We start from the raw sequence: 24,814 nt of genomic DNA on the forward strand, positions 1-24,814 counted from the left end.
AAAAATGAAGCTCAACTTTTTGATCATGTGATCAGAGTCTTGTTCACCATTAAAATGTTGAAATACTGGCTTCGTTTGAATACAGAGTGTGCCCTTTGTTGTATGGTTGAGAATAATTTGACATTAGAGATAAACTGAAAATGTATTATAATTTATTTCATTAACTCAGTCTTAGCATGACACAAAGGTGGAGCACTGTAGAGGTCACGGTGAGACATCAGGGAAGTGGGAGATTGTCCTGTCAGACCATCAGTTCCTGAAACCACTCATACAAAAACAAAATCTTGTAAAAGTGAGACCCCGACAGACCTCCCTGGATAGCTGGATAAAAAGACTGAGGGGTCCAACTGAGTCCATCTCTTAAAACCGTGGGAGGATTAAGGGCAGACTGGGGTCACAACACAGAGCTTTTAGGTCCCTTCACATGGTGCCTGTTTGTTAGATCTCCCAGCCGCTGCTCTCACCCATAAAAACTTTCCTCTTAACTGGATCAAGTGCCATGTAAATCCTCACTTTTCAAAATTAAAATTCAACCTGGACCCTCTGTTTTCATTTTTTATTGTTTGGTGACCATTGTCCGTCCTGTGCACCAATATTAATGAAACATAATTTCCCTTTGGAAACTTCATTCACATTCTCAGAAGCTTTTTTTTTCTTTTTGTTTTTTTACATATTTCTTTATTTTGGTCACATTTGTGAGTCACAAGGCTGAAAACAACTTAAAATGAAATTCTGCTAGAATGATGATGTATGCCATTTAAGCTAAAGTTAAACTTCCTGTGTCCATAATAAGCAGTTGAGCCTGAAAACTTGTATTATTGCTGCAGTAATTGAACTTTACCTTTAAGTTCTTAGTCTTACCTGGTGTACTGATGCGTAATACAGCGTAAGAGCTGGAGATGCTCCCATGAAAAAGATAAAGTGGCAACCACAAGTCTATGAACACAATGAGCGCACAAAGCAGAGGAGAGTCAAATGGAGAGGTGAGACTTATGAACCCAAAGTATCATTTTCTTAGAGTAAAAACATATTTCTTTCAGATTTGCTCCATCTGGTTATTACCTTCATTACCATTTGAACCTCAGAATACATCAACTTGATAGTTATTTTCCCACAACAACACAATAATCCATTTCCCCCACTCTCGGATCAAAACAACGCAATTTAGGCCCAGGGCTGACCCTCATGCATCAATATTTCACGTGAAAACACAAACACACATCATAATATCCCTGTGGTGTTTACGAGCTACATTATATTTACAGTTGAGTCAACACAGCTGGTGTGATCTATAAGCCACGAGCTGCGAGCCCAAGGGAGTGTAAGGTCATTAAGGAGACGGCTTTGCCTCCAACCAAAACGCCAACCATCAGAGCCGTTCTGCTCCCTGCAGGAGGCATTAATGGCTCTTTAGGCAGAATGGTGAGCCGCTGGAGAGCCGCTAAAAGATGGTCAGAAACACCAAGAATCTGCGGTTTGGGATATTAAACTTATGACCCAGAGCATTTTCATCTCAGAGGTTTCTCTCCGAGAACCAGAGGTAATGTTATTCAATGCTTTTCTGACGGCAGGTTGTTCTGAATAATGAAGTTTACTTGCAAGTAAGAAGAAGGGAAAATATATATATATTTTTACGACTGCTACAGTGTTTGGGGAGCAGCAGCGTTTCTATAAAAACAAACTCTGTAGGTTTCTGCACCCAGAGGGATCATGAGGTCCGATAAGAGTTGGAGCTTTAGCCTTTGTGCTTGGCATGAAACTAATTTAAAATCAGTGCTGTCCAAATATCTGTATACTTTTTTTTATTAGGTGTGTCTGCAACAGATGAGATGTGGGTTCCAGTTGTGCTTGATGCAGTGCTGCCATCTAGTGACCAGTTGAGACCCTAATGTAAATAAAACTCATAACATGCAAACTACAAATGCACTTTTTTCTTACTTGCACAAATGTGTTCCTCATTACTACTTAAAGAATAGGTTAACAAAAGCTACAATCCCTAATGCCTAAGAATTGCATTTGTTCTTAAATACTAATCCACTATTTTGCAAACTTCTAAACTTTTCACTGAACAATTGTACTTATGCTGAGATTACACACAGGTAAACTAATTATTTTATTAGCAGTTTAGTATACTGGTTTCGTTTGGAGCCTTTGGTAAAGAGGGCTACCCAAAAAATGCGTGCCACACTTCTCAGATTTTGATTTTTAAAATATATTACTCCCATAGTGATTGAGCTTAATTTTTAGGCCCTATGTGTGTCTGATCAGTCAGGCACACAGTTTTGTGACATTGCTGTTATACAGAAAATAATAACAAAAGAAAACACATTTGAAAAATTGCCAAATAACTAAAATGACAACCTGAAGGCATACGAGATATATTTGTAAATTGGAAAAGTTCAGCTAAATTTTCAGCACAATTCCTTTTTCAGAAATTTGAACAGAGCAAACACTTTAAAAGTCAAATGATGCAAGTTGCTTGTACAATTTATTTTAACAATATTGTCTTATTGGTTGACTTATGCTTTAGTCTTTTTTGTCTCATAGTACCATCTATCATTATCTAATACAGCAGGAATGGGCAAAAAGCATTTCTGGACTTAAAGCAGTGATTGACTTTCTGGACTCTCAGACTTCATTTTAGCTAAAAGTAAACAGCAGACAGAAATCAGTGACGCAGCATTTATCCAGCTGACATGATCATCTTCATTCTTTCATGAGGGCCAACAAAGTGCACTTAAGCCTCCGTCTCCGGCCAGTGAGCTCCGAAGTTTAATATGTGGTCTGGACCGGAGCATTCATTATCACAGCCGAGGGGCAACGCAGCGGCATCCAAAGACTGGAATCACTTTGTCTTGATTTGCAAAATCTTTGAAAAACCATTACCTCATTGTTAGATAACCTCCTCAAGTTCTCCCCCCTGACCCGGCACACACACTCTGTTAGCCGATTAACTCCTCCCAGATTAATTAGAACCATTACCTCTGTGGTTTCCAGTCGGTGTCTTATCAACCTTTGTCAGACTTAAACTGTAAATTAATTAGCACCAACTCTCCTGTCATTTGGTAATTACCTCAGCCGCGGCAGGAGTTCAGTGAAAGGCTTACATCAGCACCTTATGCTTCTTCTGACTTTGCTGAAGCCTCATTGGACATTAAGTGATAATACTCTCACACTGCTGAGGTCTTCACCTGAACAAGAGGCGAATAGTTTGCCACGTCCAACAAGGAAGAGTTCTTATTTTTTTAGGATTATTAATATTGGTGAAATAGGTTTGATTTAACTTTTTTTGTGCAAAACTGCAGAAAATGGGATTTTGAAAGCAATCCACCAAAGATCTGTGATTAAAGGTGTTTTATTATAGCTTTCCAATTGTAATGCTCTTTAGTTGGAAGGTATCAAAGATGTTCTAGAATCAGTTGATCACTGTGGAAAAGAACAAGAGAAATACTCATTAATATCACAGAATGTATAAAGTTACATATTTTATATATATTACTAAATTACTTAAAGGGAATAAAGTTTAGACTGCCTCTTTTCTCTAATCTCTGTGTGATGTGAAAAAGCCCAAATGCAAATTGTTTTCTGGATTGACTTTTTATCACACCTAACTTGCTAATATGGTTGCGAGTATAAAACCTATAAGAACCTGCAGTTATCTCTATTGATACTGCTTTGATAATTGAAATTTTCATGTGTGAGGAAAAAGGCAAAAACAGAAGAAAGCTGTGAGAGGGAAAGCAGATTAGTGCTGCAGTTTGTTGGTGACGATTTGTTGACTTTATGTTTTCCAAAACTATTTCTCAATATTTTTAAAAATGCTATAAATAAAATATGTAGGTAAGCCAAAAGTCTATGAAATGAGGAATCAGCACATGAATGTGCTTTCAGATTAGTTGCTTGGTGTCCAAAAATTCCAAAAGTCCAAAAAAATAGATAATTTGTGGTGAGGAGGAAAAAAGAGTAAATAGATGCAATTTGGACTATATTTGGATTTTTGGGTCAGAACTTAAGCTTAATGTGATCACAGAAAGAGTTATCAAAGATGAAAACTTCATATTCTTGCACAAGGGAACTAAAGAACCATTTCTATTTTTAAATCTTCTTTTGAGTTTCAGGGATCAGAAAACCTTTTAACACACCTGCTGAGATTTGTTACAACAGAAAAGCCGGACGTCGTTGAGAGAAGAGTCGTCCAGGGCCCACTGGTACTCCTCCATCTTGGTCTCTATGCCACAGATGCCTCCGTTGGTGCAGTCTTCACTCCAGTAGCCGTAGTCGCCCCACTGCATGCCGGGCGCCTCCAGCGTTGGGTTGCTGCTGCAGCGGAACTTGATGTTGTTGACGGCCGTGTCGTCTCCTAACAGTCCCTGGCGGGGCTCCACGCGAATCTGGAAAGATGTCAGCACGCCGCCAGGGCAGTACTGAGGATGGGACCATTCTCCGGTACTAGACAGAAGGTTTCCAAATGCAGGAACTTAGAATTAGAAAGCAAATATAACGACAAAACAAGAATTTTTGTACTTTCATTAAACTTGATCAACAGCCAATTTATGATTGAAGAGGATTAGAGCAACTGGGGGAAAAAAAATCTAGTTTTAAAACTCAATTTTAAAGCCTGTCTCAAATTTTGCACAGAATTTCAGTGAGGATGAAGTGCAGTTTCACAACTGCTTTAACAAGGAACAACATTTGAACTTATGTAAATCTAATTGTATTACACAATAGTTCATGAATGTATGTATTTTTATACATAACACCATTTCAATATTCTGAGCCTTCACATTAAAATTAAACTACAAATAGAGGCTGGCCACTTCTTTGTGAGTGAGCAAATGTACAAAATCAGACAAAGTTATGGAGTGATGTGTCTGCCAGTGGGTTAGACCAGTAAGAATAGATTTGAATGGTCTCTTTGCTTTGCTATAAAAAAGTTCAACTTGCTCACTGTCCAGTGTGTGACTCGACGTAATACAGGAAGCTGCGGCTCTCGTCCTGGGAGCAGATGAGGCGGATCCCGTTCAGGGCGGTGTCGTCCCCCCCGTACTGGTCGGTCTCCACCTGGGGAAACATGAACCAGGTCTCAGGCAGACGAACAGTTCATCTCTGTTCTGCTACGGCAGCTGAGGAAATTCAAATCAGGTTAAATCACAGATGGTTTGGCCACAATCTGCACACAAGGTTGTGAGTTAATGTCTTGTAGCAAGAAGTTATGCAGAACCTTCCACCTTTATTGGTTCTCCTCATGAAGATATGAGCAAAAATATTAAGTAAAAAAAAAATCCCCTATAAAGTGGTATAATTTCACATTAAAAAAACAAAACAAATAAAATAATAATAATTCAACCTTTAATTTTAGTTTTAACTTTAGTTAATTTTGTCAACTTTTTAAGAAATGATTAAAATCAAAATTTTGAGAAATTTTAGTAGGTTCTCACTTTAGGTACCTTAAGCTATTGGGTTTGCATTTTAAAGTTATAAGAAATTAGAAATATACTGCTCAAAAAAATAAAGGGAACACTTAAACAACACAATATAACTCCAAGTAAATCAAACTTCTGTGAAATCAAACTGTCCACTTAGGAAGCAACACTGATTGACCCAAAGAGGGTCCCGTTGTCAATCAGTGTTGCTTCCTAAGTGGACAGTTTGATTTCACAGAAGTTTGATTTACTTGGAGTTATATTGTGTTGTTTAAGCGTTCCCTTTATTTTTTTGAGCAGTGTATATTATTCAAGTAGCATTGCATTACGTTATTGTCATTTATATAATTATATTGAGTTAAAGTTAGTAAAGATGATGCAAAGTACATTAAGATAAGCAAAATAAAAAAGACTAAAGTTAGCATTTGATCAAATTTCCCCGAGTTACATAAAGATCCTTGACCTCAGTTATTAAAAGAAAAAAATACCTCTTTTACACATTGCTTTTTAGGATTTAAGTAGGAGTGAATTTATATTTTAAATTGAAAATGTTTGTAAATGTACATTTTTATTCCTTTACCCTGACACTGAATCCAACAGCAAAGAAGTTATCAGGACACATCTCAGGCCAGGTCCAGTCTCCAAACCTCTCTCCGTTGTTCACAGTCAGCACAGAGCTGTACTGTCTGCTGTTGAAGTCTTTGCCGGCTCGCTGCAGGAACACCTTCTCACAAAAGCCGCCGGAGGCCACAGCCAGCAGGACCGCGATGCTGAGCAAACTCGACATGCCGGCAACAGGAGAGTCAGTTTCTTCACTCTGGAGGCTGAAAGGCAAGTACGAGCTAAAGGTTCCAACTCAAAGCTCTTAAAGCTTCCCTGTAGTTTCTGGTATCAGCATGAATCATTTACAGAGTCGCATTACGGAACGGCGTGGGAATAAACAGCTGGAGGTGGAGAAAGAGAAGACGCAGGGACTCCATTCAGCCTTCAGTGATATTTTGCAGCTCAGCAGTGGATCTTGTCACCAAAAAGAGGAAAAACAGGCAGTAGGGTTCTTTAACCTGCAGGCTGCAGCAAAAAGTTTGTGTTAACTTTAAAACGGAAAATGCAAAGACTAAAATAATACGTCTTGCATCATGAGAAAGAAATGATATTAAATGGGAGAAAAGTTACTAAATTCAATAATTGACAAGGTGTTCTGGCCATGGAAATAAGGCTTTCTACAATCAATTAAACTCTTCGACAAATTTAGCATCTGACCAAAGATAGCTATTTTAGTGCAGGTTTCTACGACAGGCTGAGAAAACTTTAAAGCTGTGCAAAAGGTTGATGCTTTATGCTGGGTATTACCTTATCCAGGTAATATGCTGCTAACTGATGCTGCAATCCAGACTGATCACAAACCATTTCTTGTTTCCTTTGTGCTTTTTAAATGTCCCACATGAGCAGGAGTATGAATCAAAGATTTAACTTTGTACCAGTCCTTGTATTTCCTGCAACCTCCAACCATTATGTCAATTAAATAGACAGATTGGTTTTGATTCAACTCTCACAACTTTTCCTGTAAGTAATTGAGACAAAGTTGTGGATAAATATTTGATATATAAGTCCAAAACTGAATGAAATGAAATTACAGTATATACAATATTTATTTTCTGCGTTTATGATTGAGAAGTTTTTTTCTATAAAAAGAAAGTGAAGCATCAAAGTTTCCAAATTAAAATAGCACACATATACAACTTATAGGAACAAGGTCTATTTATAATTTAAATGTGTTTTCTTTTTGCAGGGAAGCTCAAGAAGATTTTATTGCATGCAAACAACTCTGAATTTTTTTAAGAAAATGTTTGTCTGACAGCATTTAGCTCAAGTAATTACAAGCCACACAACATTTATAATACAGCATGTATGGCTATTAACTAGAGGACATAAAGAAATATTCATCTTTGGGTGATCACCTTTGCATAATGTCACCTTCCTAAAATAATGGTCTAAGTCATTTTTGACAAAAGTGATTTTCTTTGCCATAATTATCTTTTTGCAAAAAAGAGGTGTTGATATTTTTATGATGATGCTTCAGGATTGATCTTTTCATGTGAATTGCAGAGAATTAAAGCATCTCCACAATGAAAAATCTACTCAGGTGCATTGAGGTTCTTTTCATCACAGGAGCACTTGTTTTTTTCCTCTGTGTAACATATTAATCTAGTAACGTTTTGAAGACATAAAAAGTAGTTTGGATGTTGCTTTATTTCACCACAGTGACAAACCATCATCCAGAGTGTTTTTATGTGAAAAACAAGTTTGGTGTAAAAATAACTGTCTTGCGTCACCTGGGAAATGTTTAAGTTGGAGATTATGTTCCGACAACAACTGGAAGGTTTTGTACGATGATGTCATCTAAGAGTTTGTTGACAGAAATGATAAGGCAGGAGTTGTGCCAAGTTGCTTTAAACTTTGCTGCAATAAGTCAGCTTGTCACTTTCTCACAAATCTGTTACCTGTAGGGCGCAGCTTAAAGGGACATGTACAGAAAGACAAAAAATGCCAACCCTCCTTGTAACTATTCTACAAACCCTAAGTCAAACCCTAATTACAACACTCCTATTAGTATATCACTGTAGGTCAAGATGCTAGACAAACCTAGAGGCTAATATTAGTATTTCAGCTACTCTTAGCTTCTTAGGTCATTGTAGCTTATAAACTACAGACTATAGATTTGCAAACATTGTTCTGCACAAATTTCTAATTCTCTTTGGGTTGGATTTTTGCTGCGTTTTTCAAGCTTTTGCTTTATTCTGCTGCATCTGCCTGTTTCTCGCATTTCTGAAAGTCTTCTTCAGCTGACTTCAAATGCTTTGACAATTTTCAGTAAAAATAAATGTTCAGCTTGTGGCGTTCACACTGCATTTTAACAGGAAACGCAAACTTTTCAAATGACACATTTTCAATCACTTTTTTCCAAGGAAGTATTTCAATAATACGTTACTGACTTATTTAAATGTGGAGTAATATATGTAATAATTGGATGGAAAAATAATTATTAAAATGTATTTTTTTTCTGTCAGCTTACACAATAAGGTCAGTGGATAGAACGGAAATTACAGTAGAAGACTGCAAAGATTTCAACAACTAGCTTTCCATACATGCTTTCAGAAGCAACTTTTGACACATTCTGGATTATTTGACATTTGTAATAAGCAAAGGATTTAAAGAATTACTGATAAATGTAATCTTCATTTCTAAATTTAACACAGTTCTAACATAGAAATATGTATTTCATGGCTTATTTACTTATTTAATTGTGACAATTTGAATTAAAAACAGGGAAAAATCTCCCTTGTTTGTTGCAGATCAAATTTTGTAATCTGTAAGTTATGACCTGAAGTGTCAACCTTCTTTTCTAGGACAACTGAAACTCTGACCTCTTCATCCTCTCCTCCATGTTGCCTTCACTTCCCAAAGACAAACGCTTGAACAATGCTCTCCTGACATTTGGAGGCAGTGAGGTGTTAAAAATTATCCAAGCACAAAATTAGCTGAGTGACCTGCTGCTTTAAAGTCAAGAACAGAGAAGACGCTTGTGACTTGAACAGATTTCCTCAGAGCACTTAATCAGTGGAGGGAGGGTCGTTTTCTTTTAAATGGAGAAAATGAAGCCGGTGAAGTGGAACCGGAGAGATTTAGAAGATAGAGTTCAAGAGGAGAACTGTTGAAAACTTAACTCTTGTTAGTCCATTTCTTAGTTTTGACATAATTAAGAAAATAATCAACAAAGTGCTCCTGCTGAAATAATGTATCCCGCTTCATTAGCGACCAAACACTTTATAACGGTTTTCATACTGTTGTTAGTAACTGAATAAATGATTCCCCTGAAAAGAAAGAGTAATCAAACTGGAGTTGTAGCTTCAAACCAAAGCACTGATTTTGACTTTTTTTTTTTTTAATTAGAATATTGCCTGCAAAAGGCAGACTCCTGTCAATAAATTTATTGAATTGAGTTTTGTCCTGGGATCAGTTCCCAAGAGGTTTTGCACAGTTAAAGTACAAATTCTCAGATGAAACAGTAATGAATTAGAGGCTGACAGCTTCATTTAAACCTTAATATATTTGTTTGAAGTTTAGTTTTTAAAATGAACTTTGAAATCATTACTCAGTATCTAGGAGATTGATATATTCTCAGAACATGCTGCTTTAAAGAAAATAAAATTTTAAAAAAAGCTGCTGAGTTTGGCATTAAGTTTGAAAAAGTCACATTTATGCCTCAATCTTCAGACACTCCAGAAATAAAATAAGCCATCTAGCCCATCCATCACTGTGAAAATAATTAGATTCAGACCAAATAAATCCAACAGAGCTGTAGTAGGGCATTGTTATTCTGTGTAGGCAATAAAACATAACTCGGCATGACAAAAGTCATCGCAGATCAGGCGCCGACTGCCAGATTGTTTCATGTCTGATTGTTCCTCTGTAAATGTACACATAAAACTAGAGAACAGCAGGCACAGCCTTGTGTTTTAATCCAGGATTCTAACAATTTATCCCAAAAACTGAAGGAAAATATTCTATTCTATGATTTCATTACATTTTTCGACAACTTAAATGACGATGCATGAAAGGTTTTGCAATGTAATCCCAAAATAAACAGGATAATCTTGACTCTCATGGGTGCCATGTACAGAAAGCCAAAAGTGTGTTTATATTACCTGCTGTTGAAAACTCCAACTCCAACTTAAGTCATTTCCTGTTAACATTTTCCACATCAAGGCAACAGAAGCGCACCAAGTACTGAACCGAGAGGAATGACAAAATTCACTCAGGAAGATGCGTCATTAACATGTTCAAATTTTAAATGGAGATTTACTGCACTTTTTGACTAAGTAGAGCATTGTCTTAAAGTTAAAGGCCTTGCAATTACATTTCATTCTGAATTTACGAATTACGTTTGTGTCCCTTAAATTTGAACTCAAAGTCCAAAACACACGTGGTGCAGTTAAAGACTCTCGCTTGTCCCCGTGTCACAGTGGGCCATATATGACAGAGGGGAAGGTGACTGGTGATCTGTGTCACATTATGTCAAAACCGTATTATGAAGAGGATGAAGTTTTGTCAGTTGCTATACGTCTCATCTCCTGCTGGCTGCTTTTCTGTCAAACCCGTTTGCCTGATTTGTGGTTTTTGCAGGAGCTCTTCAGCGATTAACAGACAGTTGAAGTGGAAGGTCTCACAGTGATTTGTTCTCTGATGTGTCATTTCACACTTATTCCTTTGCGACATCGACATGGGTTAATCTGCAGTATTAAACCATACAGTTCATGGCTGGCTCAGGGTTGAATGAGGCCTCACTTCCTGTTAAGAATACAGATTATGTGGAATCTGGGGTCACAGTTAAGGGGCTGAGTTTAAAAGTAATCACAGATTATTGGTTAGTATTTTGCTGAGACGCATTTGTGAACAAACCAAAGCTCAAATACCAAGAAACACCTACATTTGTAGCGTCAGAAGATGGTCAATCTTCACCAGATCCACTTATCTGCAGCTAAGAGGAAGCAGTTAGATGAACTAATCATCGAGAGCTCTGAGCGAGGAGGAACCTCAATAACTGAACAGTATTTTGTGTTATAGTCTTTCCCTTACTGTGCAGCATTTTATTCTCAAGTTTTGATATATTTTAATACTTTTTATCTTTGTGTGAACCTACAGGCCATCACTGTCAGTGTTCTGCCGTTTACCTGAATTTCCCCACTGCACATTAAAGGATATTTCTATTCTACTCTAAAAATGTCATTAGAGTTTCTTGTATATCTGGAATCAATTGGAATGTTTTTATGACCCGTTTTGTAAAGTGCTCAAGATGACATTGTGAATCGGCACCATCTAAATAAACTAGTCTGAATTTTCTTTCACCTTGACAGTTTCTAACGTCCAATCAGCTCTTCCCGCCATTGAAACTCATCTTTCACTTTGCAATTCTGGATTTATCTTTAACGAAAGACAGCTTGCAGCAGAATGAGAATGTTTCACCTTGAACTGAAAGCCAGTAAATTCAGCTTACAGACTGTAACGTATCTGCTGCCACCTAGAGGAACCAAGTTATCATCACAATGAAAATGACGCCGTTTTGGAACAACTCCAGCACACTGGGTTTTTAATACAAACTAGAAATGTCAAACAGAGACACAAAACTCACATTAGTCCTACAGAAGAGATTATTTGGTGTAATTTACAGTCCAATGAGAGGGTTTCCTCTAATAGAAGTGATTAGCTTAACAGGGAGGCAGCAGTCTTAACAGTGTAAACAACTACTGGAATGACATTAACACATAAAAAGGGGAAAAAGTTGAAAAAGCAGAAATACATTACTTTGTGCAACAGCAAATACAGTTAAAGTATTTTATACAAGCGTTTCTTTTTGTGAACATTCAACAGCAGGTTCAACTTTTTGTAGTTTCAGGATCCCACTTAATTTCTTTAAAGGGGGAACTTAAAATAACTTGTTTTAATAAGCAGCCACACTTGCTCCAGTAATTGCAGTGCAACCAAAAATATTTGTCTGAAAAAATATTTCAGTGTTAAAGATGTGTTCAATAAGCATAACATTCAGGAGCCTGATGGTTTTGATGCTTTTGTTTTTCCGTTTCTTTTGAAGGAAAAACTGCAGCATTTTTTTCAGTTAGTGTCATTTTAATAATAACAAAAACAAAAAACAATGAAATTTTAGGAGAACTCCCACTAAATCAGTCAAATCTGGAAAATGTGCAACTTACTGCTAAACTTTGTAATTACAGTAGGTCAAACTTATTCTATACAGTTCTACAAACCCACTACTGTACAGGATTGAAGACTGACTACAGCAGAAATGTCACCGCAACACAGAGAGGAACAAGTCGTGCTTCAAACCGTTAAATGTAATCGACTTCGGGTTTTTACATAAGTATGAAAAGCACCATATGGTCGCTTTTAAACACTGCTAACATGCTGTTGGGTCTGGAACATGAGAAGGAAGCACAGAGTTCTGCTAATATCTGGTTCCTTCAACATTTAACGCTGAGCTTTAGAGTTCACCTTAAAATCAAACAAGAACTGAAGTTAAATTTAAGAAAGCTAAGGTCCGCTACATCCTGACTTCAAACTCCAGGATGTTTTGAGATGTGGGAGAAAACAACTTGTTCATCTCTTCAGGATAAACTTAAGTGCCAGCCAATCGCAGATCTGAGTACAGTCCGTCTTTCCACGTCGCTTTTTTTTTTTTCTTCTTCTTTTTTTTTTTTTTTTTTAAATAGCGCCTCCCTCTTTGGGGATAATAAAAATCTTCTTTATAAAAGAAACAATAAAATTGTACATGTATTTACAAAGCCGGGGGAGGAAAAACCAAGGCATTTTGTGTTTGGGGATTTGCATCTTTTAGTCCCACATTCACAACAAATTTAGCTGATTTCTCAGTTGGAAAAAAAAGAAAAAAAAATGTTTCAGGGCGTATTGTGTCCTGGGCCAGCCCAAGTCCCTGAGTTATCAGTGCTTCTTTTGTTTTAAGCCTGTGTTTATGAATTCAAGTCGAGTCTGAATCACTTGTGTCTGACGACGAGGATGAAGAGGAGGAGGAGGAAGAGTCCGAGCTGGAGCTGCTGCCGCTGAGGCGTGAGGGCTGGGCGTGCGCCTCCACGGCGCTGGGCTTTTCCACTGAGAAGAGCAAACAGAAGTTAGAAACTTATAACAGGAAGGCCATGTTTGCACCAAAATCACACCTCTAAAGGTGAGCCAGTGATTTTCACCACACCTTCAACACTGAGCAGTTTATGGAGATATGAACCAAACATGGTGCGCCTTCCTGCCAAACATCTCTGATGCACATTATTTTTAGAAAGAGGAGACTTTCTTGTACATAACTTTCCCACATAATTGTTCGGTATAATTGCATTCGTGCTCTAATGAACACATGGTGGCTTCAGAAAAGGTTGGCATCTGGGAATAATAATTCCCACAGTAAAAATGATAAGACTTCTGCTGACTGCTGGTCTCCTTCCCAGACTGATTGGTAGCAAGTCACTTATTTTTCATTTTCAACATGAATGGATGGATTTAAGTGGTTGAATCTTATCAAAACTCACCTAAACCACAAAAATATATGCATAAAAAAGTTTTGTACTGGTAATATTTACTTAAACTAGAGTTATTTTCCTTGTTGGCTCAAAAAGTGAATATAAATTAGAGTGTTTTCTGTATAACAAGTGAAATTTGCATTTGAAGAGCAGAGTGTGAGCTCACCTTTAGGCTTAGTGGGTTTTTTAACCGAGTTGAGCTGACCACTGACGTCCTGCAGCCTCCTCTCCAGCTCCCTCCTCTTTTCCAGAGTCAGCTCCTCTTTAGACATACTGCCTTTATTCTTCACTTCTGCAAATAAACATTCACATGTTGATTTTGGAAGTCATTTTTTTGCACTAGTTGCATATTTTGCTACAAATGATGAAGCATGCATTAGTGATATTGCATTGTAGGCAGTAAAATGTTCTTAAAGGAATGAAAATATTTATTTATTTGGAATTTTTAATGCGTTTGTAATATTGTATTGAAAAGGCTTAAGTAGTGAAATGAAAAATCTGCAGAATGTTCCAGGTTTTTTTATCCAATCAATCGTCAAAATAAACAGATTACTAAAATAATCGTTAGTTGAACTCCCAAACTACATTCAACTTTTAAACGTGGATCTCAATAAATCAAAACATGATGAAAGTTCATTTTTTCCTGTAAAGAGTCTGAGCTGGAACATTTGGATTTTGGTTTATTTTTGATGAATAAGAATTTCAGAAAATAAGTCAAACTTCAGTTTTTTAATAAAATGGATTCTTGATACTTGAGTTCTGCTCACTGTAAGTATGTCTGTGTTTTGTACAGTGCGTAAGGATAAAGTTTCATTTGTTCTATAAACACATAAAAAGCAGGATAGAGGACATTACCAATCAATAGATGGAGGCGTTATCTACCTTGCTCACCGTAAGGCTTACGGGGTTTCTTCCTCAGACACGTCATGACGTAGCGCTCCAGCTCCTTCAGCGTCGACGGCTTTAAGGTTTCAAAGTCGATTTCGATCTCCTCCGGGTTGGTGTCCCTCAGGGACGGCTCCCTGGACTGGATGATGTGAACCACCCGGCCGAGCTTCTCGCCCGGCAGCTTGTTGATGTCGAGGCTGAGCTGGCGCTTCTCGTCGTACGTCATGGGAACGATCTCCTCCTCTTCCTCAGAGTCGTAGTGGGGAAGCGTGGACGGGGCCAACGTTGGATAGAAAGGTTTCTTTGCTGTCCTGGAGGACAAAATGAAATAACAGCAGCTGTCAGAGGTCAGGTTTGTTTTTGTTTAAAAAAGAAAGAAATAAGTTGCATGAAAAAGAGGAAGGTTTCGTACACTTTTCCCACAGTAAGATTCAAGACCTTTTCCAGCATAAGATAAAAACAATACAAATGAAGTAAAAAAAACAAAAAAAAAAACTTTTTTTTTGTGGTAGTATTCTACATTCTACAGCAGGGATAAGGTAAACTAAAATATAGCAATGTTATGTTTCACTCAGTGTTTAGTGTTTTGGTCAGACAACAAAACACTAAAAAAAATAAATAAATAAAAAATAAATCACCCAATTTCATCAACTTTAACATATACAAAATTTAAGGCAAGCTTTATTTTAATTCTACAGATCAATAAGTCACTAATCCATGGGGAATAATAAATGTTCATTACAATCTAAAATTGTGTTATGGTAAATGACATTCCCCAACTTTAACCCCAACTCAAGCACTTTCCAGGACCTTACACAGAAATCAAAGACCTTCCAAAACCTAACTGAAACTGAAGCGCCTGTATGATCCCTGCATGGGGATTAGGATCGTTTTCCGCTACTAACTTGTTGTTCTTGTTGCTCTTCTTTGTCTGGGCTCTCTTCGCTTGTGAGACTCCAGCTCTGGCTGATTTGCTCTTCAACATCTTGCCCGGCATCTTCCATTCCTCAGAACCGGCTCTGCTCCGTCCAGCACGACTACGCTTTTCTACCTTCTTCTTTTTCTTCTTCTCTTTCTTCTCCTTTTTCTCCTTCTTCTTCTTGGGTTTGACGATGGGACCTTGAGACAGTGCAGCCAGCTGTTCATGCACGGCCCGGAGCTGTAAATATAAAAAAAAAACCCAAAGAAACAAACATTTGTTAAATTAGTCTCTTTCACTGGGATGTTTTAGTGAACTAAAAAGGGGATGCGAATGAAACGGTGGGCAGACCACTTACCTGAGTACACACCTGATCCTGTAACTCGGCCAGGCGGTGTGCACGCTCTTCCTCGCTGTCTGAGCTCAGGCTGCTCTCGCTCTCTTCACTGTCGCTGCTGGGCTCGCTCTCAGAGGTGGAGGAGGAGGACGAGGAGGAGGACGAAGAAGATGACGAAGACGACGTGGGATGTCCGATGACAGACATGGCCGTGTGTTCCATCGGCGGTTCGTCTGGCATCTTGGCAAAACGGAACTCAAAAACATCCTTAGGAGAAAAAAAAAAAAACAAATAAACGGCCCATCATTCCTCAAAACTGAGCGTCAGACATGAAGCGTGGTCGGGTCCACGCAGAAAGATGCGCTCACCTGCAGCTTCCGTGCCATCGCCACGACGTCGTGGTCTGGTGGGTTGTATTTGTAGCAGTTTGAGAACATCAGTCTGACGTCGCTGGCAAACTGTTGGGCGTCCCTGTATTCACGGCAGTCCATCTTTCTCTGATACACAGTTTGAAAAGAAAACATGTCAAAATAACATGAGTTTTTTTTTGTTTTTGTTTAAATCGTCATATTACAAAGTAAATATATGAGACCTAATAAGAAAGCAACTATAAATAAAAAAGAATATTTATAGAATTTCAACAAATGTTATGGTCAAGTTAAAAATCAAATAATCTAAGTATTTCGTAATAAAACAGAAGCACATATGCTACATACTAAAGAAAATAAATGATCCGTCTTTAAAGTAACAACAATAAAATATTCAACTTAAAATATTTAAAACTGATGCCACATTTCACATTTGAAGCACATTCTGCAGTAGTTGTGAGATTGCGTTCTACTTAAAAATAAAATAATGTTCAGGATATTTTTTTTATTTTGAGAGTAACTGACAGCTATAAAATTACTTCAGCAAACACCAATGCCGACTCCTCTGCGCATTGCTTTGATATAAATATTTTAGCCCATTAACATGTTTTCTTTTGTAGTTCCTAAATCAGATACATTTATTGTTAAACCCAAAATGCCTTGCTTTCCCCTTTTCCTGCCTTGTAAATACCTGGATAGATTTATGTTCCCTGTATAAAGATGATATTTATGATTCCCAAAATGGGAGGATCTAGTTAATGTGTAATGACACAGCAGCCTGCAGCAGAGAGATCCATCCTGCATGGGAGCTGGACAAACACAGACAAAGAGTGGAATTGGGTAAATAAGTTTCTTTACGCCAAACGTGAGCATTCAGGGAACACTGATACTTAAAACTGTTGGGAATCCCAAAATGTGTTAAATAAACTCTGCAGATACCAAATTATATGATACTCCTCACTTTTCTACATATGTTTGCCAAATTCAGCAACTCTCTGCCTTTTCAGCTTTGTTTCGTCTGGATTCAAATAGGAGTCCAAACGTTGATAATTATTTCATTAGTTCATTGAACAGTTTATTAAAAGCAATAAACAGTTAACATCATTTTAACAAGGAACAAAACTTTTTGTCCCCTTGCATGTGTTGCTTTTCTATCCATTCAGGGTTACCTTGATGGTGCTGAGGTCCATGGGACACTTGATGATGTCATGGTAGTCGTGAAGCCCCAGAGCAGTCGTGTCTACAGGCGTGTAGAAGGGCCAAGCGTACGCCGCGTGCTTCTTTGACAGCATCTCTTTGAGCAGCCCACTGCAGTACCTCAGCTGGGGACTCAGCTTGCCTTTCTTGGAGAGCTGAGGCTGGACAGAGTCAGGCAGGTCCTTCTTAGGCGGTTTGATGGGACGGCCGCTGCCCACCCTTCGGCCCGTCCCGGCCATCATCGGCTGCAGGAGAACGGGACCTCCGGAGCTCCTAACCAGGCCCATGCCAGGTGGGGTCTCCAGGCTCATGCTGCCCATGGAGGAGATGGTGTGCATGGAGGTGTCATGGACTTGACCCCCATGACCTCCTTTCCCCAAGCCCACCATGTGTGTTGATCCCGACATGCCAACAGTAAAACCCAAGGTGGAGGGAGTTGTAGTGTCCGCTTTACGCTTCACACCTTTTTTCTGCACAAAAGAGAACCGCAATTTTGTTTATTTCTCTTATAAGCAAAAGCAATCATTCTAAACTTAGTAAAACCTACAAATCACCTCTTATCAAATACATTTAAGGCACTGCAATCGAAAAACACATCAAGTATTTATACACACCTTAGTGGTAGGCTGCGTAGGAGGCAGGCCCATGATGTTCGCTGGAGGCAGACTCTTGGTTAGAACAGTCTGAGGAGAGCTGGCCAGCATGGAGTCACCAGTATCAGAGGAGGACGGTGAGTAGGCGGACTGGGACACCGCTGGCACCTGCTGAGCCCGAGATGCTGCACACGGAGCAGAGTGTAACACATGAGGAAAAGATACTACTGCTAGCAACAAATAAAGATTAAAAAAAGATACCATACATCAACTGTTATGCTCTCTTACACATTTTTTTAATTAATTAAATTATTAATTCTCATCAAAAAAAAGTAGGAAATGTTTCAAAATTAATCTGGTTTAATCACATTATAAGAAAATAGCTGATAACACAAACTTAGCTGAGATTGAAAAGCTTCATGAGCACAGTCTTCAGAAAATGTTACATAAATTAAGATGGCACATTTTCAATGCTCTTAATCAGACAATATTTTCCTCACGGTTAGACTTGCGGCCTCTTCCTCTGCTGTTCTTGCTCCGAGGAGCAGGAGGAGGCAGCTCAACTTCCTCTTGGGGCATCTGAGCTACCTTCTGGAGGAAGATCTTCTCCAAGGACTGGGCCATCAGCACAATGTCATCAGTAGGCTAAACAGGGAAAACATTAGACTTTACAAATATTGGTATTCTGCTACAAATGTACATTATATTGTCATTTGAGAATGTCACACTGGCTTTTAGTGTAGAATGAGAATTAGTTACAGCTGAAAAGAATTAGTTGAAATAATCAACTATGCAAAATATTGTTGATATGTATTTTTGTACAGGCACCCGCAGCATGTCAGAGAGGATTTAGGTGGGATTCATAACTGTAGTTTCTCATTTTGCTTTTTTTTTTTTTAAATTACAATTTTTTTAGTGCGAGTCTGTGCTACAAATGTGTAATTTGGCAGGTAAAATTTTTTTTTAGCTTGTTATTTAAATTCTTTTTTTTTAAAATAAGAAAACACACACTAAATCAGTTTTAGTAGCAGCAATACAGTGGAACACTGTCAAGTGTACAGAAGATGGACGGAAGGACGGGTGGACCTTAGGTGATCCACAGACTCACTGAATACCAGTAATAATTAAACAGATCTCCACATGTGAGCAGAGTAATTCATAAAAAATACCTTGAATAAATTCCACATTCCAGACTCAAAGATAAACATTAGTGGATGGCCGTGGCAGTCATTTCTGCTTATTTGAACTCTTGGTTTAGAATAGCATTTCCTCAAGCATTTCTAATTTTCTTCTCATTTCAATGAAAACCTGTCAACGGTTAACTGGTCAATACATCAACTTGTGTATTTTCTGAGAAAATGTTTAAGCAGTTTGATGTTCCCAGCTCATCACATCTGAAGTTGTTTTCTAGGTCACCAACATCTCTTATGCTGTTAGAGATTTAAAAACTGGCTCAGAGTGCAATTCTGCCCCCAGACAGGTTTATTGCAAAGCTGCAGAAACGTCTTTTTTTTTTTGRGGGGGGGGGGGGTCCATTTTAATGTTTTCTTCCTGAGTAAGTTCTTAACCTACCTTGTTGTAGATGTAGCAGTTAGTAAACATTGTGTTGAAGTCCTGAATGCACTCTCCGGCACTTTGGTAAAAGTTGTTTTCCAAACGCTTCTTTATTGTCCCCATGTCCATTGGTTGTTTGATGATTTTATAATAATCCTGGAAAAGGTGAAACAATGCAGTACTTCATTTGTTTTGGAATTTTAACGTTTACAAGAATGTGAAAGACTGTGATAAAGTATTCATTTTCCAGTCAAGTAAATAAGTGAGGAAGTTTACCCAAAAACGATGCATTTTTACAAATATTTTAACAATGACGTTTGAGTTGATTTAATGCAACGAGCAGCAAAACCCATCATGTAAAAGGTGAGACCTACTGGCAGGTTTAGTCTGTAAGCATCCACAGGCTCATGGAACGGCCAGGCAAAGTGGTGCCTCCACAAACACTTGATGAGGGTTTTCTGGAGGTACTGCAGCTGGTTGGTCATGCGGCCTGGTCGGCTGGGGTCCTTCACCGGGGGCTGCGGAGGGGCAGGGGTGGCCTGGGTCATTGTGTGTGGCAAGGAGGGGCTTTCAAAGTCCTCGTACAGCAGGGAGGGCTTGCGAATGCGTTTTCCCGAGCTGCAGTGCTGATCCAACATGCCACTGGACAACCCAACCAGAGAGCTGAGGTCAGAAAGAAACATGTGAGGGGAAAAAAAAAAAAAAAAAAAGAGTTTGAATTACAGGAAGTCAACATATATGTGACAAAGACATCAAAGGCAAATAATCTGCATTTATACACTTGACCCACTCATTTCAATTAGCCACATGAAAAGAAAAGCTGTCCTCCCATTCGCATAACTTGTCCAGGGAATTGGAATTCCTTCAACACTGCTACTTTTACCACTTTCATGAGAACCAGCGCTGCATGGAGCCAACAGCAAACACACTTTCATCGATCATGTGATAAGGCTGGCAGGTAAGGCTCCAAATCTTATCTGTACATTAAATAAATGATAACATTCAGGAAACAGTTATTTTAACAGAGTAGTCTTAATTTTGTTATCAGTTTAATTTAGAGCTCAAGAAACTCTAGTTAGTTCTCAAATTCTATTTATACTTGATTTGCAATAGTAGCAGTCACACTGTTTACATTTGATTTATTATCATTTTAAATAAACTGCAAAGCTAACTGAAACAGCTGCAATGACTAAACAAAACAGAAGTGAAGTAGCAGCAGTCAATTTTACTCAGCAATATAATACATTTTTTTTTAACAAAGCTTGTATTGTTACTGCTGCTTATGCTATTGAACCATTCTAAGCATGCTGTGGTTTTATTCTACAATGTTTTAATCAAAGCATATATTATGTTTTAATTAATTACATAGCTTTTGCAAGAACATTAATAACTCAAAGTATAAAGTATGTAAATCAGGAACCCAAGCTTTAAAAAAAATTTTAGCAACAAAAATGTAAAATGAACAAAATATGTTTTTGTTATATTATAGCACTAAAAAGGAAACGGATAAAAAAAAACAACATTGTCTCAGTGAAAACATAAATCAGTGTTGCACACCACCTCAGCCCATGTCTTTAAAGATCACTGATAATTAACTATTGGACAGTTGACATGACCAGGTTGTAGGTTTTTAAGTCTTAATTGTGTTAATAAAAAGTGAGACCATGCCAGTGTCCTTTACATGCCACAACATCCATCACAACCATATTCTACAGAGACCATAAAACTACCCAAACCACAGAGTTCAGCCAGTCAATGTTGTTAGGAAAATGTCAGGTCAAACTTAATCCCATCAGGTAAAAAAGAAAAATAATTTTAAAAAGTATTATAAATCTAAAAGGAGTATAAACACCACAATGTAAACAATCTGGACTAAATATGATGTAAAAGGCCAAAGAATAAAAATGAAACTTTTATATATATTTTTTTTTTTATTTTGTGTAAGCTACAGTCACTTCAAGATACAAGGTTAAACAAATGAAAAACACTGTTGCCAAGTTACAAGCTGCACGTCCTTTCAGCAACAGACTGCAGGTTCTACTTGAGCAAATAGCTTCACTAATAAACTGACATCTGCTCATTATACTCCCAAATGTTAAAATATAGAGTGCCAAAAGTCAAAAGGTGAATTAATCAGTGCAATAAGCATGTTTACTTGAAAATTAATTAAAATTATAAACTGTTTAATCTGCATTCAGATTTAGAAATCTGCATAAAAAATAATTTGCATATCTAATATAATTCCTGATCTTACTGCTTATTTGCATTAGGGGGCTTTAAAGTTTTACCAAAATAACATTCAAACTCTTCGGACAACACCACAAAACACAATATAAATTAATATCACCGGGGCATTTCTGAAAAATAAAATATATTTCTGCTAGAAGCAACGAACGTAAATACATACACATTTCATCATTTCTTGTAAAACTTAAGACCTTGCAGAAACCATGTAGTTGTAAGTTTGTGATGTGCTACTGTAAATTAATTTACTGACATTCAGACAGACTCATCACGTTCCTAGTCAGATTAGGCAGAAATTGGATCTCACCCAACAAATCTAAAAACACACCTGGTCCATACACACCTGACATAGAAGTCGTGGCAAAGCTTATGGCCTAATTTTCAGCATGAAATCAGAATGATGAAATGCAATGGGCAGCAAAAAAATGGTCTGTATTTGCAGTAAACACAGTAGAATTTATTTCACGTTGTAGCATTTCTAAAATATGGAATGAGAACATTAATTACACATTTCTTTACAAAAAACAAACTTTATTTTACTCCCAAAGATCAAACAACTTCACCATGTAATTAAAGTAGGTGATATTGCCTAAAAGTTCATTTCAAAAAATAGTTACAGCGGGGAACACTAATGGTTAGTTTTTTTTTCTTGCATCTTTCAAAATGTGATTTGTTTTTACATTTTTGCCACATGATGCATTTCTGTAATAAGCTGGAAAGATGAATGATGCCAACAAGCTTACCATCTGCTAAACATCATTGACTCACTATATGAATTATTGTCTTATACACACAAACCATTTGTCATCAAAAAGGATTAAAATTTTAGCCGTATGCAAATAATGTTTTGCATTCTACATGATTCCTTGTTTGAAAATAATCAAATTAATATTTCCAGTGTCTTGTCACCCTCAGTGTTTTGTTATTATCTGCGCCACGTCTATTTTTTTAATATGTAATATCGCAATTTGACAACACAAAAACAGCACAGCTGTAATAACAGATCGGACTGCAAGACTTCCAATCTCCTGGCTGATGATGGCGTGGTTTGAACGCCCCGCCTTCGTTGTTTGTAAACACACACAGTCCTCAAAGACGGAAACATGTCTTTACTTACCAATAAATACTATTTTTTTTGTAATATCAGAGCTTCACCGTCAACCTGACAGACAGTTCTTGCTATTTCGTCGCATCATACAGGAATCTAATCCTTCAGAGCTGAAGCTGTCGCTAAGACATCCATTAATATCCTCGCAAATCCAACGGTTCGTTGAAGGGCTATCGATTTGCTCTGGTTAATTGCGTATGTGGACATACGCTCGAGCAGTTAATTGTGAAAAATCATCTTAATGCTTGCATAAAGATGGAGGATAGCACTGCCAGGCTCTGTGAGCGATGAATGACCCGCCTGACAGAGAGCCGGCGGGGAGCAGCCTGCTGAGACAGCCGATGGGGCTGCAGCTGTCATCTACTGACTGCTGCTTGTACACTGAGTTTATATAGCAAACGCATGACCAATTCCGGATATACTTTTAGAATACGTTAGCTAATTGATACAGAAATAATAGCCAGTTTTGAGAGCTAGCTAAATCCGTCTGTAACCGCTGGCTCAAGAAGCTAACGGTAACGCTAATGATAAAAAAAAAAAAAAAATGTCCGTTTCAGAAAGCACATAAAGGCCAGTAAAAGATCTTAAATCTACAAAAAGCTGCCTGAAATTACCTGTCTTGAGGTGGGTTGACGGCCGCTTCCATTGGGCTGAGGGCGGACTGTTATTACCATCAAATTCTCTCCTTTTTTTCAACCGCTGTTGTCGCTGCTGTTCAACCTCACAACCACTACGCAGCTCTGAAATGAAATGGCGACTGGCTGCTTCCGCTTGAATCTATAAATACTCGTCACGTGGCAGTGTTGCGTCTGTCCGGTGACGTCAGTCGTAACTCTGGGTTCTCATTGGCTGGTTGCTGTTGTCTGTCAAACACACCTAGTGCATCAGTTCACTGAATCCAAGCCGTCATGCTGCTGTGGTTGCTTTATTTTGAAAATAGGCTTTTGAGGTTGATCTTTCTTTATAGATATTTCTGTTGGCCTGTCCAACTTTTGAACCCGAACAGTCTTTAGGTATGCATACTCATTTCATTCTGAAACCCTTATTTTTCACTGTTCTCAGTCCTGTCTTGGGCAAAATTTGAAGTTTAAATTCAAACGTTCACTCTGAATACATGATATATATTTTTACAGACATAGAACCTGGAAAAACAGACACATATATCAAAAAAATAGTATAATAATTAAAGGTGAAAAAAGACGTTCTAAGACATTACACAAAAATCAGTAATCATTAAATCTGATGGTCAGATTTTGTCCTGCAAAAGCAGCATTAAGGGCCATGTCATCTTAATGTCCTACCATTGTTAAAAGTTCCCATTTATTTTATTTTTTTTAATTATTGGTGTACAAAGTGATCAGATACATCATAATTTAATTGTGGAGCTTTATTAACTCAAGACATTCACTTTTGATGAAAAAATATTTCAGTTAATTATTTCACACATTTTCAGCCAACTTGAAAAGCTAAAGTTGCAAATCAAGCTGACTATAAATCTAACTAGCAGAAGGGAGAGGTGATGGAAGTAACTGTAAAATTAAGAGCTAGAAATGGTATATACTTCATATAAAAGCGTGGACTTGCATGAAAATGGCCTCACAAAAAAAGTTTTACACAAAAATTGTTTGCTTACTTCTCTCTCTTTTTTGTTTAGGACATTTGGAAAAAAATAGTTTGAAGAAAAGGTAAGTTCCCAAAATCAGGTGAAGAAATAAAAGCCAAAAAGATGTTATCAACCCCAAGCACCAAAAGGACTATCACTGGTCACCATGAGTGGGGATTCAAGCATGTGGGAGTGAACTACATTAGTTTTACATGATTAACACTGGGAGGTTTGAGTGTTTACATAAATGTAATGCATAGAAATGCCAAATTAAAATAAATAAATATAATATATAAATATGTTGTGAAGCCAACCTCCCTACCCCCAAAAAACAATATTTTGCTAGTGAAAAATCAAAAATTTAAACTTGGGTTTGTAAAAAATGTAGCTTTAGCTGCCTACATTGATATTATTATTTTGAATGTCAACTGCATATAGAGGAATTGATTTATGTTATAATTGTTAATAACATAAAAGTACA

General features: G+C 37.6%; 2 protein-coding genes across 3 annotated transcripts; both read right to left on the bottom strand.

The window, feature by feature from the left end:
• Positions 1-2,469: 2,469 nt before the first annotated feature.
• On the bottom strand, positions 2,470-6,263 carry LOC103477854 (vitelline membrane outer layer protein 1 homolog). Its single transcript, XM_008431180.2, has 4 exons — positions 6,004-6,263; positions 4,949-5,061; positions 4,143-4,449; positions 2,470-3,426 (listed from the first exon to the last, which is right to left on the bottom strand). Exons 1-4 carry the CDS (start codon positions 6,208-6,210, stop codon positions 3,424-3,426), a joined length of 630 nt encoding a protein of 209 aa, XP_008429402.1. The 5' UTR covers positions 6,211-6,263; the 3' UTR covers positions 2,470-3,423.
• A 5,279-nt stretch (positions 6,264-11,542) lies between these two features.
• Positions 11,543-23,480, bottom strand: brd2b (bromodomain containing 2b). Of its 2 annotated transcripts, none has more exons than XM_008431179.1 (12): positions 23,345-23,480; positions 19,753-20,041; positions 19,397-19,534; positions 18,325-18,469; positions 17,846-18,009; positions 17,204-17,701; positions 16,035-16,163; positions 15,688-15,933; positions 15,316-15,569; positions 14,414-14,721; positions 13,689-13,814; positions 11,543-13,103 (listed from the first exon to the last, which is right to left on the bottom strand). In XM_008431179.1, the coding sequence occupies exons 1-12, from the start codon at positions 23,374-23,376 to the stop codon at positions 12,973-12,975; spliced, it is 2,460 nt and encodes an 819-aa protein (XP_008429401.1). In that variant the 5' UTR covers positions 23,377-23,480; the 3' UTR covers positions 11,543-12,972. The 2 variants fall into 2 exon arrangements, with proteins under 2 accessions (XP_008429401.1, XP_008429400.1); XM_008431178.1 differs by having other exon boundaries at positions 14,405-14,721.
• Between the last annotated feature and the right edge of the window lie 1,334 nt (positions 23,481-24,814).

The sequence above is a fragment of the Poecilia reticulata genome, linkage group LG16 (assembly GCF_000633615.1).
Source record: "Poecilia reticulata strain Guanapo linkage group LG16, Guppy_female_1.0+MT, whole genome shotgun sequence".
Lineage (NCBI taxonomy): Eukaryota > Metazoa > Chordata > Actinopteri > Cyprinodontiformes > Poeciliidae > Poecilia > Poecilia reticulata.